Source organism: Bos grunniens, chromosome 3, assembly GCF_055505025.1.
Source record: "Bos grunniens cultivar Pamir isolate PY7600 chromosome 3, Bosgru_T2T1.0, whole genome shotgun sequence".
In the NCBI taxonomy this organism is placed as follows: domain Eukaryota; kingdom Metazoa; phylum Chordata; class Mammalia; order Artiodactyla; family Bovidae; genus Bos; species Bos grunniens.
Window position 1 is genome coordinate 38,405,603 of NC_141167.1, and position 13,062 is coordinate 38,418,664.

General features: G+C 35.4%; 1 protein-coding gene across 8 annotated transcripts in view; it reads right to left on the minus strand.

The window, feature by feature from the left end:
* The window catches only part of DOCK7 (dedicator of cytokinesis 7), a 190,470-nt gene that overhangs the window by 36,931 nt on the left and 140,477 nt on the right, over positions 1–13,062 (minus strand). For all 8 annotated transcript variants that reach the window (XR_015160165.1, XM_086390304.1, XM_086390303.1 and 5 more), the window contains 6 exons: positions 11,643–11,825; positions 11,403–11,538; positions 7,808–7,904; positions 4,964–5,060; positions 4,519–4,653; positions 3,413–3,565 (listed from right to left, as the gene is read on the minus strand). Coding sequence is in view for 7 of the 8 variants with exons in the window: in XM_086390304.1 (XP_086246430.1) it covers positions 3,413–3,565; positions 4,519–4,653; positions 4,964–5,060; positions 7,808–7,904; positions 11,403–11,538; positions 11,643–11,825 (801 nt within the window). In the remaining variant the exon portion in view is untranslated. The remainder of the gene's footprint in view (positions 1–3,412; positions 3,566–4,518; positions 4,654–4,963; positions 5,061–7,807; positions 7,905–11,402; positions 11,539–11,642; positions 11,826–13,062) is intronic.

Here is a 13,062-nt window from a genome sequence, read left to right on the forward strand (position 1 = left end):
TCCTTCTCTCGTCTCAATGCCTTTCAAATTACATACGTGCCATTTTTGTTACCTAAAAAGTCTATCCACTACTTCTCTATCTGCATGGGCAATTCTTCATCCTTAGTTCAAGCATCTCCTCTTTCTGAAACCCTCCTTGAGAGCTCTTTTTCTCTGTGCTTATATAGTCCCCTGTGCTTACCTCTCAGTGTATGAACAGTAAATACATACTAAACATTTGCTCAGAGCCAGTTACTGATATAATAAGTGTGTTACCTAATATTAAGTTATATAATCCTCACAAAACCATCTAAAGTAGGTTCTTACTATTACTAGCTGAACATTACCTGTTCATCTCCTACCCTAGTAGATGCCAAGCTATTTTAAAATAAGTTTCCTTTTATCTATGTTTGCCTGATGCCTACCACAGTACCTAGAACACAATTCAATACATCTCTTGAATATACAATCTGTATAAAATCGTGTCAGGTATAAATCACCTATTCCTTTTTAGAGGTACTACATGACATTGACCGGAGAAGGCAATGGCACCCCACTCCAGTACTCTTGCCTGGAAAATCCCATGGATGGAGGAGCCTGGTGGACTACAGTCCATGTGGTCGCTAGGAATGGATACGACTGAGCAACTTTCACTTTCACTTTTCACTTTCATGCATTGGAGAAGGAAATGGCAACCCACTCCAGTGTTCTTGCCTGGAGAATCCCAGGGACGGGGGAGCCTGGTGGGCTGCCGTCTACGGGGTCACACAGAATCGGACACGACTGAAGTGACTTAGCAGCAGCAGCAGCACATGACATTAACATGATAAATTATCCATTTTTAATCCTCCTGTATTAACATAAAGCTTTCCTAAAATAACGGAGGAAAACTCCAAGTGTAGTCAAATTTTAGGGACTCATTTCCAAAACTAAATAAGATCTATAAAGTAACTAGATTCTTTGTTCTGAATTAGGAGAGAAGACTTGGCTTCCAGTAAAAATAGGACAGTGTGAGATAGCAAGTTCCTATTCTTCTGCATTTCATATAAAAATAAAAGACAAATAGAAAAAAAAGTTCATAAACTCTATTTCAGCAAAATGAGGAGACTGATATAATCTACACAGTATAAAAATGCATAATGGCTGCCAAGACAAGCTAAATAGGAAGCAGCTTCAATGGAAGGTAAGGAGGGGATAGCAAATAGTGAGGAATCCTAGGGTGCAGATATAAGAAATAATGGGAAAAACACTTCTTTTAAATTTAAATAAGAAACTCACTTTGAAGTGATAAAACTATCTGTCTTGAGGAAAAAACAACCAAAAAATCTCATAGGGCTGGACAGAAATAGACTGTCCTACAAATACCTAGGCCAATATAAACTGCTTCATTCTATGCTGAGTAACAAAAAGGTAAAGAAGATCAGTGAAATACCAGATAAAGAATACTTAATAGGAAAATGTGGTCATGAAACAGATGAAAATTCTAATTAAAATATTTTACTTTGAATTATAAAAAATTTATGAAGCCATTAACTTTAGGAAGGAAAAAAAAACAGAAATATAAGGACTCAAGGGAAGCCACTGTGGTAGATAAGAACCAATACCCACTAGGCTGGTGACAATACTGCCTCCACTAAGAATGTATGATTAAAGAAATAGAGGACTGAAGGTACTACATAATTATAAAGGTAACCACTAAAGCAGTATAAACTTTAAGGCGAACTTACTATGTACAAGATGAAAATAACCAACAAATTTTTTAAGGAGAGGAGTGGGGAAGCATAACAGAATAATACAACACAAATGCAGGATATAGCTGATATAATAACAAGTATGAAAGGTTTAATTCAACTTAGAAACTGAATTACAAAGCAAAACCCAACTCTATGTTGTAGATGAGACACACATTTAAAATAAAGTGATTCAAAAAAGTGAAAAAGAAAGGACAGGCAAAGATAACCTGAGCCACATTCAAATTAGAAGGAAAGTAGAGGTCAATACTACACAAGGCAGAAGTCAGGTCAAAAATATAAAAATTTTAAATTAAGCCATCTCAGAGTCTTTTTCAATTCTAAAGGGAATAATTCATAGTAAGATACAATTGTTACGAATAGTAGTTATCAATATACCAAACAGTTACGAATATCACTTTACCAAATAAGACCAAAAGGAGAAATAGACAATATGTAGGCTTTAAATCATCTCCTTTAGTCAACCAAAGAGACGAAAATAAAGTACCCCTTCTTTTTAAATGCTTGTGTAAAACATTTATAAAAACATTTTATGTTTGAATACACAAACACACACATCCACAGTACCAAAATGGAGACATATTAATTGTACTATGATCACTCTGCAGTAAAACTAAAAATTACTGGGAATTCCCTGGCAGTCCAATGGTTAGGACTCCACGCTTTCACTACTGAGGGCCTGGGTTCAAGCTTGGTTGGGAACTAAGATCCTGCAAGCCACAGGATAGCCAGAAAACAAACAAAAACCAAAAATTATCATCAAAACTTTTAAACTCTGTAAGGAAATCAAACCAGTAAATCTCAAAGGAAATCAATCCTGAATATTCATTGGAAGGACTGATGCTGAAGCTGAAGCTCCAATACTCTGGCCACCTGATGCGAAGAGCTGACTCATTAGAGAAGACCCTGATGGTGGGAGAAATTGAAGGCAGGAGGAGAACGGGATGACAGAGGAAGAGGTGGTTTGATGGCATCATCGACTCAATGAACATCAGTTTGAGCAAGCTCCGGGAGATGGTGAAGGACAGGGAAGCCTGGTCCATGGGGTCGCAAAGAGTAGGACATTACTGAGCAACTAAACATCATCATCATCAAAACTTTAAAACTTCAGGTTAAAATGAAAATACAAACTAAAATTACAAAATATGTATTGAATAGAAACCAAGAATACTAAAAATACTAGGTATTAGAACCAATGAGACATCAAAAGAGCACAATGCAATATTCTAGACCTTAAATAATTACATGAGTAAGAATAAAGGAACTAAACATTAGACTCAAAAAGCTAGGAAAAATACAACACATAAATCTATAATCAAATAAAAAACCATGAATGAAGACATGGAATTCTTCTAAGACTGGCATATAATCATGAAATACTGAGCAAAGATGTTTAAACTTAATTTTTCTTAGTACTTTCACTTCACTTAATGATAATAATTACAATTTATAGTCGCTCAACATACACTTGTAGTTTAAATCTGTACTATTATACGTTATTCTTAGTATACAAAATAAAACTGGAGATTTGGATTTTTATGTTATCCCCAGAATGAGAAAAAGAAATAGTCTTAAGATTAGACTCAAAATGCTATCATCTCCCTAAACCCACTTAATAGATACCTACAGAAGTTATAGTTCATTATGAATCCAAAGATACAATCCTACAATGAAACACTTACATTCCCAATCTCAAAGTTCTGTCTCATAAGCAGGTAAAGGGAGGCACTAGCATGTGACCGTATGGTACTGATGCTGCTGCTACAGTGCCGTAGAAGCCGGAGGCAGAGGTCAGCACACTGCTCTGTTTCTTCTTCAAACAAGAGCTCAGGGAACTGTAAAGAAACAATACCACCACTGAATTTATGTAGCAGGAGCTTCACATATATGTTAATATAACCTGATGAAGAGATTTGTTAGTTTAGCCCAGGAACTGAAAGCATGTTTAAGAGAGAATATTTGCTGCTGGTTAATAAAATGGACCAGAGAACTAGACAGACTGGGTTCGAATATGGACTATGTTAGTACTGTGACCTTGGACAGGTTTTCTCTTCCATAAAATGGGCCTAATAATACTACCTATGTGGGACTGTAAGACTACCTTAGATTAGATAATGTGAATAAAACACGTACTATAGTAACACACAATAAGTCAATGATAAAATTTTTTATTAATTTTTATTGAAATATAGTTGCTTTACAATATTAAGTTAGTTTTTTGCTGCACAGCGTGAAATGTTCTTACTATTACAAAATGGTATATGTTATCTTCACTGGCTAAGTTTCATCTTATAAGATGACTAAGATGAAATAGATACCTTCAAGATTAAGAATGTAGATTTTCAGAGGAAAACAAACATAGGAAATAAATATTTGAAGTAGTTAAACAAACAAAACAAGTACTTTTCTTTCCATTTACCTAGGATAAGCTAATTTCAATGGACTGAACAACTGACACACTAATTCTTGATAATTCACATCAATAAGAAATAGATAAGATGAACACACAAAAAGCCCAATATTTAAAACAGGCTATTAATTTCAGGCCCTTCTCCACATCAGAACCACTCTTTGTTTTTTTTTTCAATCCAGAAAACAGGTTAAAGGTAGTCCAAATAAGAAAAGAAATAAACAGTAGAGGAAAGGCGAAGAAGAATCAAGTCTTAGGTTATTACTAAAATTTTATCTATAAATATATTTAAGATAGAATCAATGAATGCATCAAGTGATCGTAGACAATGTTAGTAAAGAAAGGTCTGACAAGACAGCAGGCACAAAAATAACCCACCTTGGAAACCAGGGCTCTCTGGGTGGCAAAACAGTGCTGCAGATACACTGCACTTTGGTTACAGGCCATGCTGTGCAGAAGCACTTTTAGCACCCCACCAAGGATGCTCTCTTTGGATTCTGTTACAGAGACTGTCTGCAATTGTAAAGCAGAGATGTTAACTGTGATCTGGTTAGAGACAGAACATGTAAAAATTAACACATAAAAATTTTAATAGGAAAAAGATAAGGTAAGATCTACAAGCTCCTTAAGGAAAAGAAGCTGCAAGGGATTTTGATAAGAAAAGGGGAATCTAGAATTTAAATGAGAAAAAAAGAAGAGCAAGAACATAACTTTTAGGATCTACTGATATGCAAATATAATTATATGGTTCAATAAATACTTTTCCCCAACCCTAACTTACCAAATCTATACTAGTTTAAATTCCTCTAATTAGTGTTTTTACCTGAACAACAATCTCTAATGTATCCAAAATGATTAGATTTGCTTCAGTAGCCAGATTGCCATCAATCAGTGCTTCGTGTTCAATCTCTGCTCTTGACCTAAAACAAAAGATTAGAAAAAATTATATTTTATCTTTTAGAAAATCCAATAGATCTGAAATTCACAAAATACTTAAAGATGCACAGAAATTAAAAAAAACCTTGGAATCATTTTTCTTTTTCAGGGGGAGAGTTTTTCCAATAGTTGCCAGAGTGCAAAGTTATTAAGTGACTAAGGAAAAATATTCTGCATGTTTAAAAATGTTTTGTTTTAATCTACATTTGTCAAACATGCCAATACAGACTTTCTCACCCCGTTACAGTACTACAGTGCCACTAAAGGCATAAACACTTAGCTTTCAGAGCGAGTTACAGCAAACACAGGAAAACATTGTTGTGTTCTACACGGCACAGACACTAGGTGGTGCTATATAGGCTTGTATTTAGGGCTGCTTCCATGTAAGGCAGTACCCGAAATGTTTAGTACTCATGTTACCATTGCAAGGATTTTCAACATATTTATTTAGGATAACAGAACTTTCTTAAAAATAAAGTTTTGTCTAATTTTCCCAAATTTCTGATACAAAAGTTTTAATACGGAAAATGAGTAACTCTTCAGTGAGATTCTGGATGGAATTACTCATTAGAAATAAAACTTGATGTAATAAACTGGTTTACTTGAATACTAATATTTACAAAAGTATTATTTAATTAAAATTTAATGACTATATACGATTTATGAGTAAAGTTGACATTTCAATCACAATGCATATATGGAAACTACATCCAAATAGACCAAAAATATATATATATAAATCAAAGCAAAAATACAAGGACACATTAAATACTAACTTTTCAAAGTTAGCTATTAATTAAAGTCTGAATCTTTATTACTACCACTAAAGAGAACAGTTTATGAATTTACATTTTATAAATTTAAGGAGAAAATACAACATTAGAATTAAATTGGAAAAGAAATATAATGTTCAAACTTAAAATTCCAGTGAGATTTTGTGAAGACACATGAAAAACAAGATGTTTAAACCAAAAGAATCAGGAAAATACCAACAAGAAAAAGGAAATGGCTTCCTTAAAACAAAGTAAGATAAGCAGAGAGAACACATAACACAAGTGCAGAAGTAAAGCAATATACTAACAACATAGTATTTCAGTGCTTTGTGATTTTTAAAAAACACAATACATATGGAAAAATAATTAAAGAAATGGACTTGGACAAAAAGACAGAAAAGCAGACATTCAAACTTTAAAAATTTTTAACACAGTTATATACAGCATCTGCTCTGGTCCAAGTATGTGTCTTTCCTGCCAAATTCATACAATGAAAATCTAATGCCTAAGGTAATGGTGTTAGGAGGTGCAGCTTTTGGAAGGTGATTGGAAAATCAAGGCAGAGCCCTCATGAATGAGATTAATGCCTCTATAAAAGAAGCCCCTAGGAACTTCCTTGTCCTTAAACCATAAGGGAAAACAGCAAGAAGCCTATAAACCCAGACAAGGGCCTTCACCAGATACTGAATCTGTTGGTGTAATGATCTTGAACTCCCCAGCCTTCAGAACTGTAAGAAATAAATTTCTGTTATTTAAAAGTGACCCAGTGCGTGTTATTTTGTCATAGCAGCCTGAAGAGACTAAGACAGTTTCTGACAATCCTCAACTTATCTATGTGGTACTGATCCTGCTGCTTCTGTCTCTGCTGGCTCCCATAGGGCCTTGCTTCCTGTGTTTTATGATTTTACTGTGGGACAGCTGGTTTCCCTGGTAAAGAATCTGCCTGCCAAGCAGGAAATGTGAGTTCGATCCCTGGGTCAGGAAGATCCCCTGGAGAAGGAAACAGCAACCTTGTATTCTTGCCTAGGGAATTCCTACTTGCCTAGGAAATCCCATAGACAGAGGAGCCTCACAGGATGCAGTCCACAGGGTTGTAAAGAGTCAGACATGACTGAGCTACTGAGCATGTAGGAGAGCTAATATTTCTGAAAGCTTCTCTGTGAGAATCCTCTAAAGTTTGGATGGAAGATGGTTCTCAGGGTGACCAATTTAGGACAGGACTGGGGTGGGGGTCCCTGGGACATTCACTGCTAAAATTAAGAGTACTAGGCAAACCCAAATGAGTTGGTCACTATATTCTCAAAGTTTTAGGGGCCTATCAAGTTACCTGAGGGCCAATTTGAAATTAGAAATTATCAGGAAAAGATTGCAGCCCCCTGACACAATGCCAAGCAATTTTCAAGCCAAGCAATTTTACCTGTGGTTACCTGAGCAGTGAGAAGGGTTTATTTCCAGTTCCCCTTATGAAGATGCAGTCCTTTAGAATCCTGGACTCACGAAAGTGCATTTTAGGTTGTTTTTGGCAATAGAGCGGCCAGTTAGTGTACCTAGTTTGTCTCTATACTGGAAACAGAAGACTTGTAGTGTTTTGTCTTTAACTGTATTTTAAGCTCTAAGAGAGCAAAGATTTTCTAATTTTTTATAATCCTTGAAATATTTAGTTTCAGTGTGACACCTAAAATAGTGACATTTCAAAAACAGTTGCTCAACCCATTTTCCAGGGGGGATTGTTAGGGAAAATAAGGTGACATTGAAATACGTAACCTTTAGCTTTACTATACCATATGAAAAATTCTTCCCCAAAATTGTTTTTAATCCAAAATGGAAAAATTAAATATAACTGTTCTGACTTCTAAAATTTGAATGCCTAATTATATAAAATAACACTGAAAGTAATCGTTTTCCTCTTGCACTTGAAATTCAACAAGCCCATCAAAAAGATAAAATAGGTTTATTACTTGTCAAGCTTCTCGGTGTTTTGACGCCAGTGAGTCATATCCTTTCTCCACCTCAGATTTTCTTGACTTCCAAAGGCACTTCCAGATGGGCTTCTCTCTGTCAAACAAATTTCAAAACTTTCTTTAAAAATGTTATTTCAGTTAGACCGCATTCATGTATATTTGCAACCATATAAGAAACACTACAGGGCTTCCCTGGTGGCTCAGTGGTAAAGAATCCACTTATCAGTGCAGGAGACATGGGTTTGGTTCCTGATCAAGGAAGATCCCACATGCTGCAGAGCAACTAAGCCCGCCACAACTACTGAGCCTGCGCCCTAGAGCCCAGGAGCCGCAGCTACTGAGCCCATGTGCTGCACTACTGAGGGCTACTCGCCCCAGAGCCCACACTCCACGCAAGAAAAGCCAGTGAAATGAGACGCTCACAAACCGCAACTGGAGAGTATCCCCTGCTCACCACAACTAGACAAAAGCCCATGCAGCATCGAAGTGCCCAGAACAGCCATAAATAAATAAATAAAATTTTTAAAAAGAAATACTACATAATGTTAATAATTTTATTAACACAGCCATTTTATCCTCCGTACAAGTGGAAAAATCTGACAGTGGTGCTTTTTATTAAAAATTTTCACAACAATTACAGGATATATTTGCTAAATGTAATATAAAAAACCCAAACACTTTTTTAAATAAGCAAACTTTTAAATTCTGACTTTCTGAAAATCTTAACCATGGTTTATAAGACTATGCATGATATGATTTTATTTTCTCCACCTTTGTTTATACTACCATTAGGGTGTGTGTGTGTGTGTGTGCATGTGTGTGTAGTTTCAATACATATGCTCTTGATTTAGGATGTACACAACAGTGATTGCTCCTTTTACCTGATTGTTTTTCACATAAATTTTCACTGGCCAGTTATTCATCACCTCTGCTGAAAGGCCTTCCTCAACTTTCCACCACTTCCTTTCCTCTTAATTTACTTTATTTCTCTCCACAGCACTTATGACCACAAGAATAAAAGCTACAAATTAAGGAAGGTTCTGAAAGTAATTACTTCTTTTGGTCCACAGAAGGCAGGAGAGGAGAACAGAGGGGCTCTCCCCCAAGAGAAACAGAAGGCAGAGTGAATGGTATGGGCTCCTTTAAGGGGCAGCAGCGGAGAAGTCATTAAGAATTGTGGAGAAATACATATATTTAAACAACGGAATCAAGTCATGACTTCAAGCTTTCAACTAGAAGACTACTCCTCCTCTTTGAAAAACAAGAGACTTTGGCTGGGAGGATGGAAAGTAAAATGAAAGTAAAAATGCAGAGTTCAAACAGAAATTCTAAAAATACTGAAAAACAAATATAATTTGACACACAATAAAGGATTAGTCCGGATATTCCTTCTGCTTTCCCTCCTTTTCCTTCTTTCTGTCCCTCTTTACTTCTTCAATTTTGAAACCTCTGTCTTTAAGGAATTTTGTGAAAGAAAGCAAAAAGATCTGTCTATCCTAAGACAGTTAACAACATAAGTATCTGTGATCTATCTTCATTATTATCATTAACTTTATTTTTTTTTTCAGGAAACTTTCTCTCATCTCCTTAGTTAAGAACATCTATCATTAGGTGATCTAGCTTATTAAGTGTCCAAATATAAATAAGAATTGCAAACAGAATTATTTTAAGAAGATGAGAACTTCAATTATTTTTTTAAAGTGAGACACAATTGACATACAATATTATATTGGTTTCCAGTGTATAAAATAATGATGCAATACATGCATATATTACAAAATGATCATCACAACAAGTCTGGTTAACATCCATGACCATGAGTAGCTTCAAATGTTTTTCTCTTACGAAAAGAACTCTTATGATGTACTCGCTTTGCAACTTTCAAGTATACATTTGTTAACATGCTATAAGCTACATCTCTAGTACTTAAAGAATTTGAAAACTGTGAGTTTGTACCTTTTGACTCCCTTCACTCATTTTGTCCACCCATACCCTGCACCTAACTCTTCCCTGTACCTATGAGTTTGGGGAAAGTGGGGTTTACTTGTGGTTTTACTTTTTTTAGCTTCCACATACAGAACTTCATTTCTTACATTTAAACAGTGGTAGCTGTCCAAAGACTACACGTTTAAAAATGTAACAAACATATTGTTAAAAGCTCCATTCCTTTCAACAGTAAGTCCTAGAAAGAGCTATGGTATAATATAAAGAACACTAAAATAGAAGTCAAAAGATCCTGGTTCTGTCACTTAGTTTATGACCTTAGGCAAGTTATTTACCTCTGAGAGTTTTATTTTAAAGATGAGGATAATTGTTTGTTAGGTTTGATATAATTAAATGACCTAGAAAGTTAATTTTCATACTTTATAGAGTTGTTGTCCATATTAAATGAGTTAAAAGAAAATCAATAGGTACACGATATAAGCCAGGCGTGCTGCAGTCCATGGGGTCGCAAAGAGTCAGACACAACTGAGCAACTGAACTGAACTGAAACTCTATACAACTAAAGTGAAAAAACAACACTATTAATTTCAAAGGCAAAAATTGTCTTATTCATTATTAAATTCCATACACACATAGCATATACTTAAGTTTACCTAAATAAAAGATCATTAAGTTAAATGGCCAATCAAAAAACAACACGTATAAAATATTCATGTAAACATACAATCACATTTTAAGTCAACAACATATATTGAGCTGTTAGCATATGTCATGTACACAGATGACTAAGCCATGTCCTTGACCTTAAGGTGTTTTCAGCAATACTACTACTTCACAATTTACGAAATGTTTACACACACACACACACACACACACACACACAGAGTCACCACAAAGATGATAAGATCAATTAGTTACACTACTTTTTAAAATCTCAAACCACCACAAGTGGATGAGGAAAGAGAAAGTGGGAAGATTAAGTGGTTGGCCAAGATTATATGGCTAATGGGTAGCAGACCAGGGATTAGAAACAGACTTCATATGCAACTAAATTATTTTCTCTTCCTGACACTTGAGATAGGCAATATCTTTGCCTTATCTATGGGATATATTAATTCACTGCAAAAGTAGGAAACTTTTAAGAGTACAAAGTCGTGTTACAAAGGATGTACAGCCAAGAGAGAACCACAATGTAAGCTATAGATTCTGTATGATAATAAGGCATCCGTGTAGGTTGATCAATTGTGATAAGCAATGGCAACTCCTATATGAAAACCTAATAATGAGGGGTGTCATCCATGTGTGAAGACAGAGGATAAATAGGAAATATCTGTATTTTCAGCTCAATTTTTCTATGAAGCTAAAACTGCTCTTAAAAACACCTATTTTTTAAAATAAGGGAAACTATTAATAATCACACAAAGGTTAGAAGAACAAACTGAGATCAGAGCAAACTGGAAATATGTTCACTCTAAACAGGAATTCTAACTTGCAAAGACATGGCTATTCAAGTTAATTCACAGCTACATTAAAACACTGTTTTAAAAGTGCAGAATTGTCACTGAAGACTTGCAAAAATGATCACTGTAATAGTGTTCAAGGAAACTGAAAACATTCTCACCAGAAGGAGAAGACATTGTGTACGTACCAAGCTGTCCTCGGCTTCGGCGCACCATTTCTTGCCTAGCACCTATGCTTCCAAGAATAGCTTCCTCAAGCTTTGCTCTCATGTCTTTTGATTTCTTAAAGGTCAAACTATTCATTCTTTCAAATACTTTCTTTCCCTAAAATTTAAACATTAAAAAAGAAGACACAGTAAGGAAATTTTCTTCTTTTCCACATTATGTTCCCTCTTGCTCTTCTTTGCAATGGCACAATGATCACTTACTTTGTACTCAAAGCAAGATACACAAAGATAAAGCAGATCTAATAGCCGGTTTAGCTGCAGGACTGAGAGATCTGTAAACCACTTTTGTAGAACTGTCTCATCTGCATTCTTGAGAACCCAAAGCAGACAGATCAAAAGACTCCGACTTGATTCTGCTGAAAAGGTAGTGTGTTGCCTGCCACTCTGAAAATAGAAGGCAGTAAAATGAGACAGAATGATCAAAGACCACTTCTTTTTTTCAGTTGTCAGTTGTTTTCTTCTAAAAGCAATGTGAAAGTAATTACTTTAAAATCAAATATTTTGAAAGAGCCATTTGATTTAGGCAATATTTGTGTAACTCATACATAATCTTATACTTAAGGTTCTGAAACTTAACCTTTCCTAGCTACAGAAAATTATTTACAGGGCTTACAGAAGACTGTAAATAAAAGTTAACAGGAAACATGAAGGGAAAAACTAAAAGGTTCTATTATTAAAAAGTAGGTCCTATATTAAAAACTATGATATCTAAAGAAGACAATCAAAAGGGAGGGGTTATATGTATACCTATGGCTGATTCATGTTGAGGTTTGACAGAAAACAGCAAAATTCTATAAAGCAATTACCCTTCAATAAAAAATAAGTAAATTTAAAAAGACGCCAGGCCTCCCCGTCCATCACCATCTCCCGGAGTTCACTCAAACTCACGTCCATCGAGTTGGTGATGCCATCCAGCCATCTCATCCTCTGTCGTCCCCTTCCCCTCCTGCCCCCAATCCCTCCCAGCATCAGAGTCTTTTCCAATGAGTCAACTCTTCACATGAGGTGGCCAAAGTACTGGAGTTTCAGCTTCAGCATCAGTCCTTCCAAAGAACACCCAGGACTGATCTCCTTTAGGATGGACTGGTTGGATATCCTTGCAGTCCAAGGGACTCTCAAGAGTCTTCTCCAACACCACAGTTCAAAAGCATCAATTCTTCAGCTCTCAGCTTTCTTCACAGTCCAACTCTCACATCCATACATGACCACTGGAAAAACCATATCCTTGACTAAACAGACCTTTGTTGGCAAAGTTATGTCTCTGCTTTTCAATATGCTATCTACGTTGGTCATAACTTTTCTTCCAAGGAGTAAGCATCTTTTAATTTCATGGCTGCAGTCACCATCTTCAGTGATTTTGGAGCCCAAAAAGATAAAGTCTGACACTGTTTCCACTGTTTCCCCATCTATTTCCCATGAAGTGATGGGACCAGATGCCATGATTTTACATAAATGTAAATAAATTTAAAAATTCTAGTGAAAGACAAAAATGAACAGACCAGACTTTAAAAATATAAGACAAAATACAACTACATGAATTAAATAATGAAAATGTTAGCTATAAATCGTAGTATGTAGTTAGAAGAATAATTAATGGAAAATATTTACAATTAAAATAAGT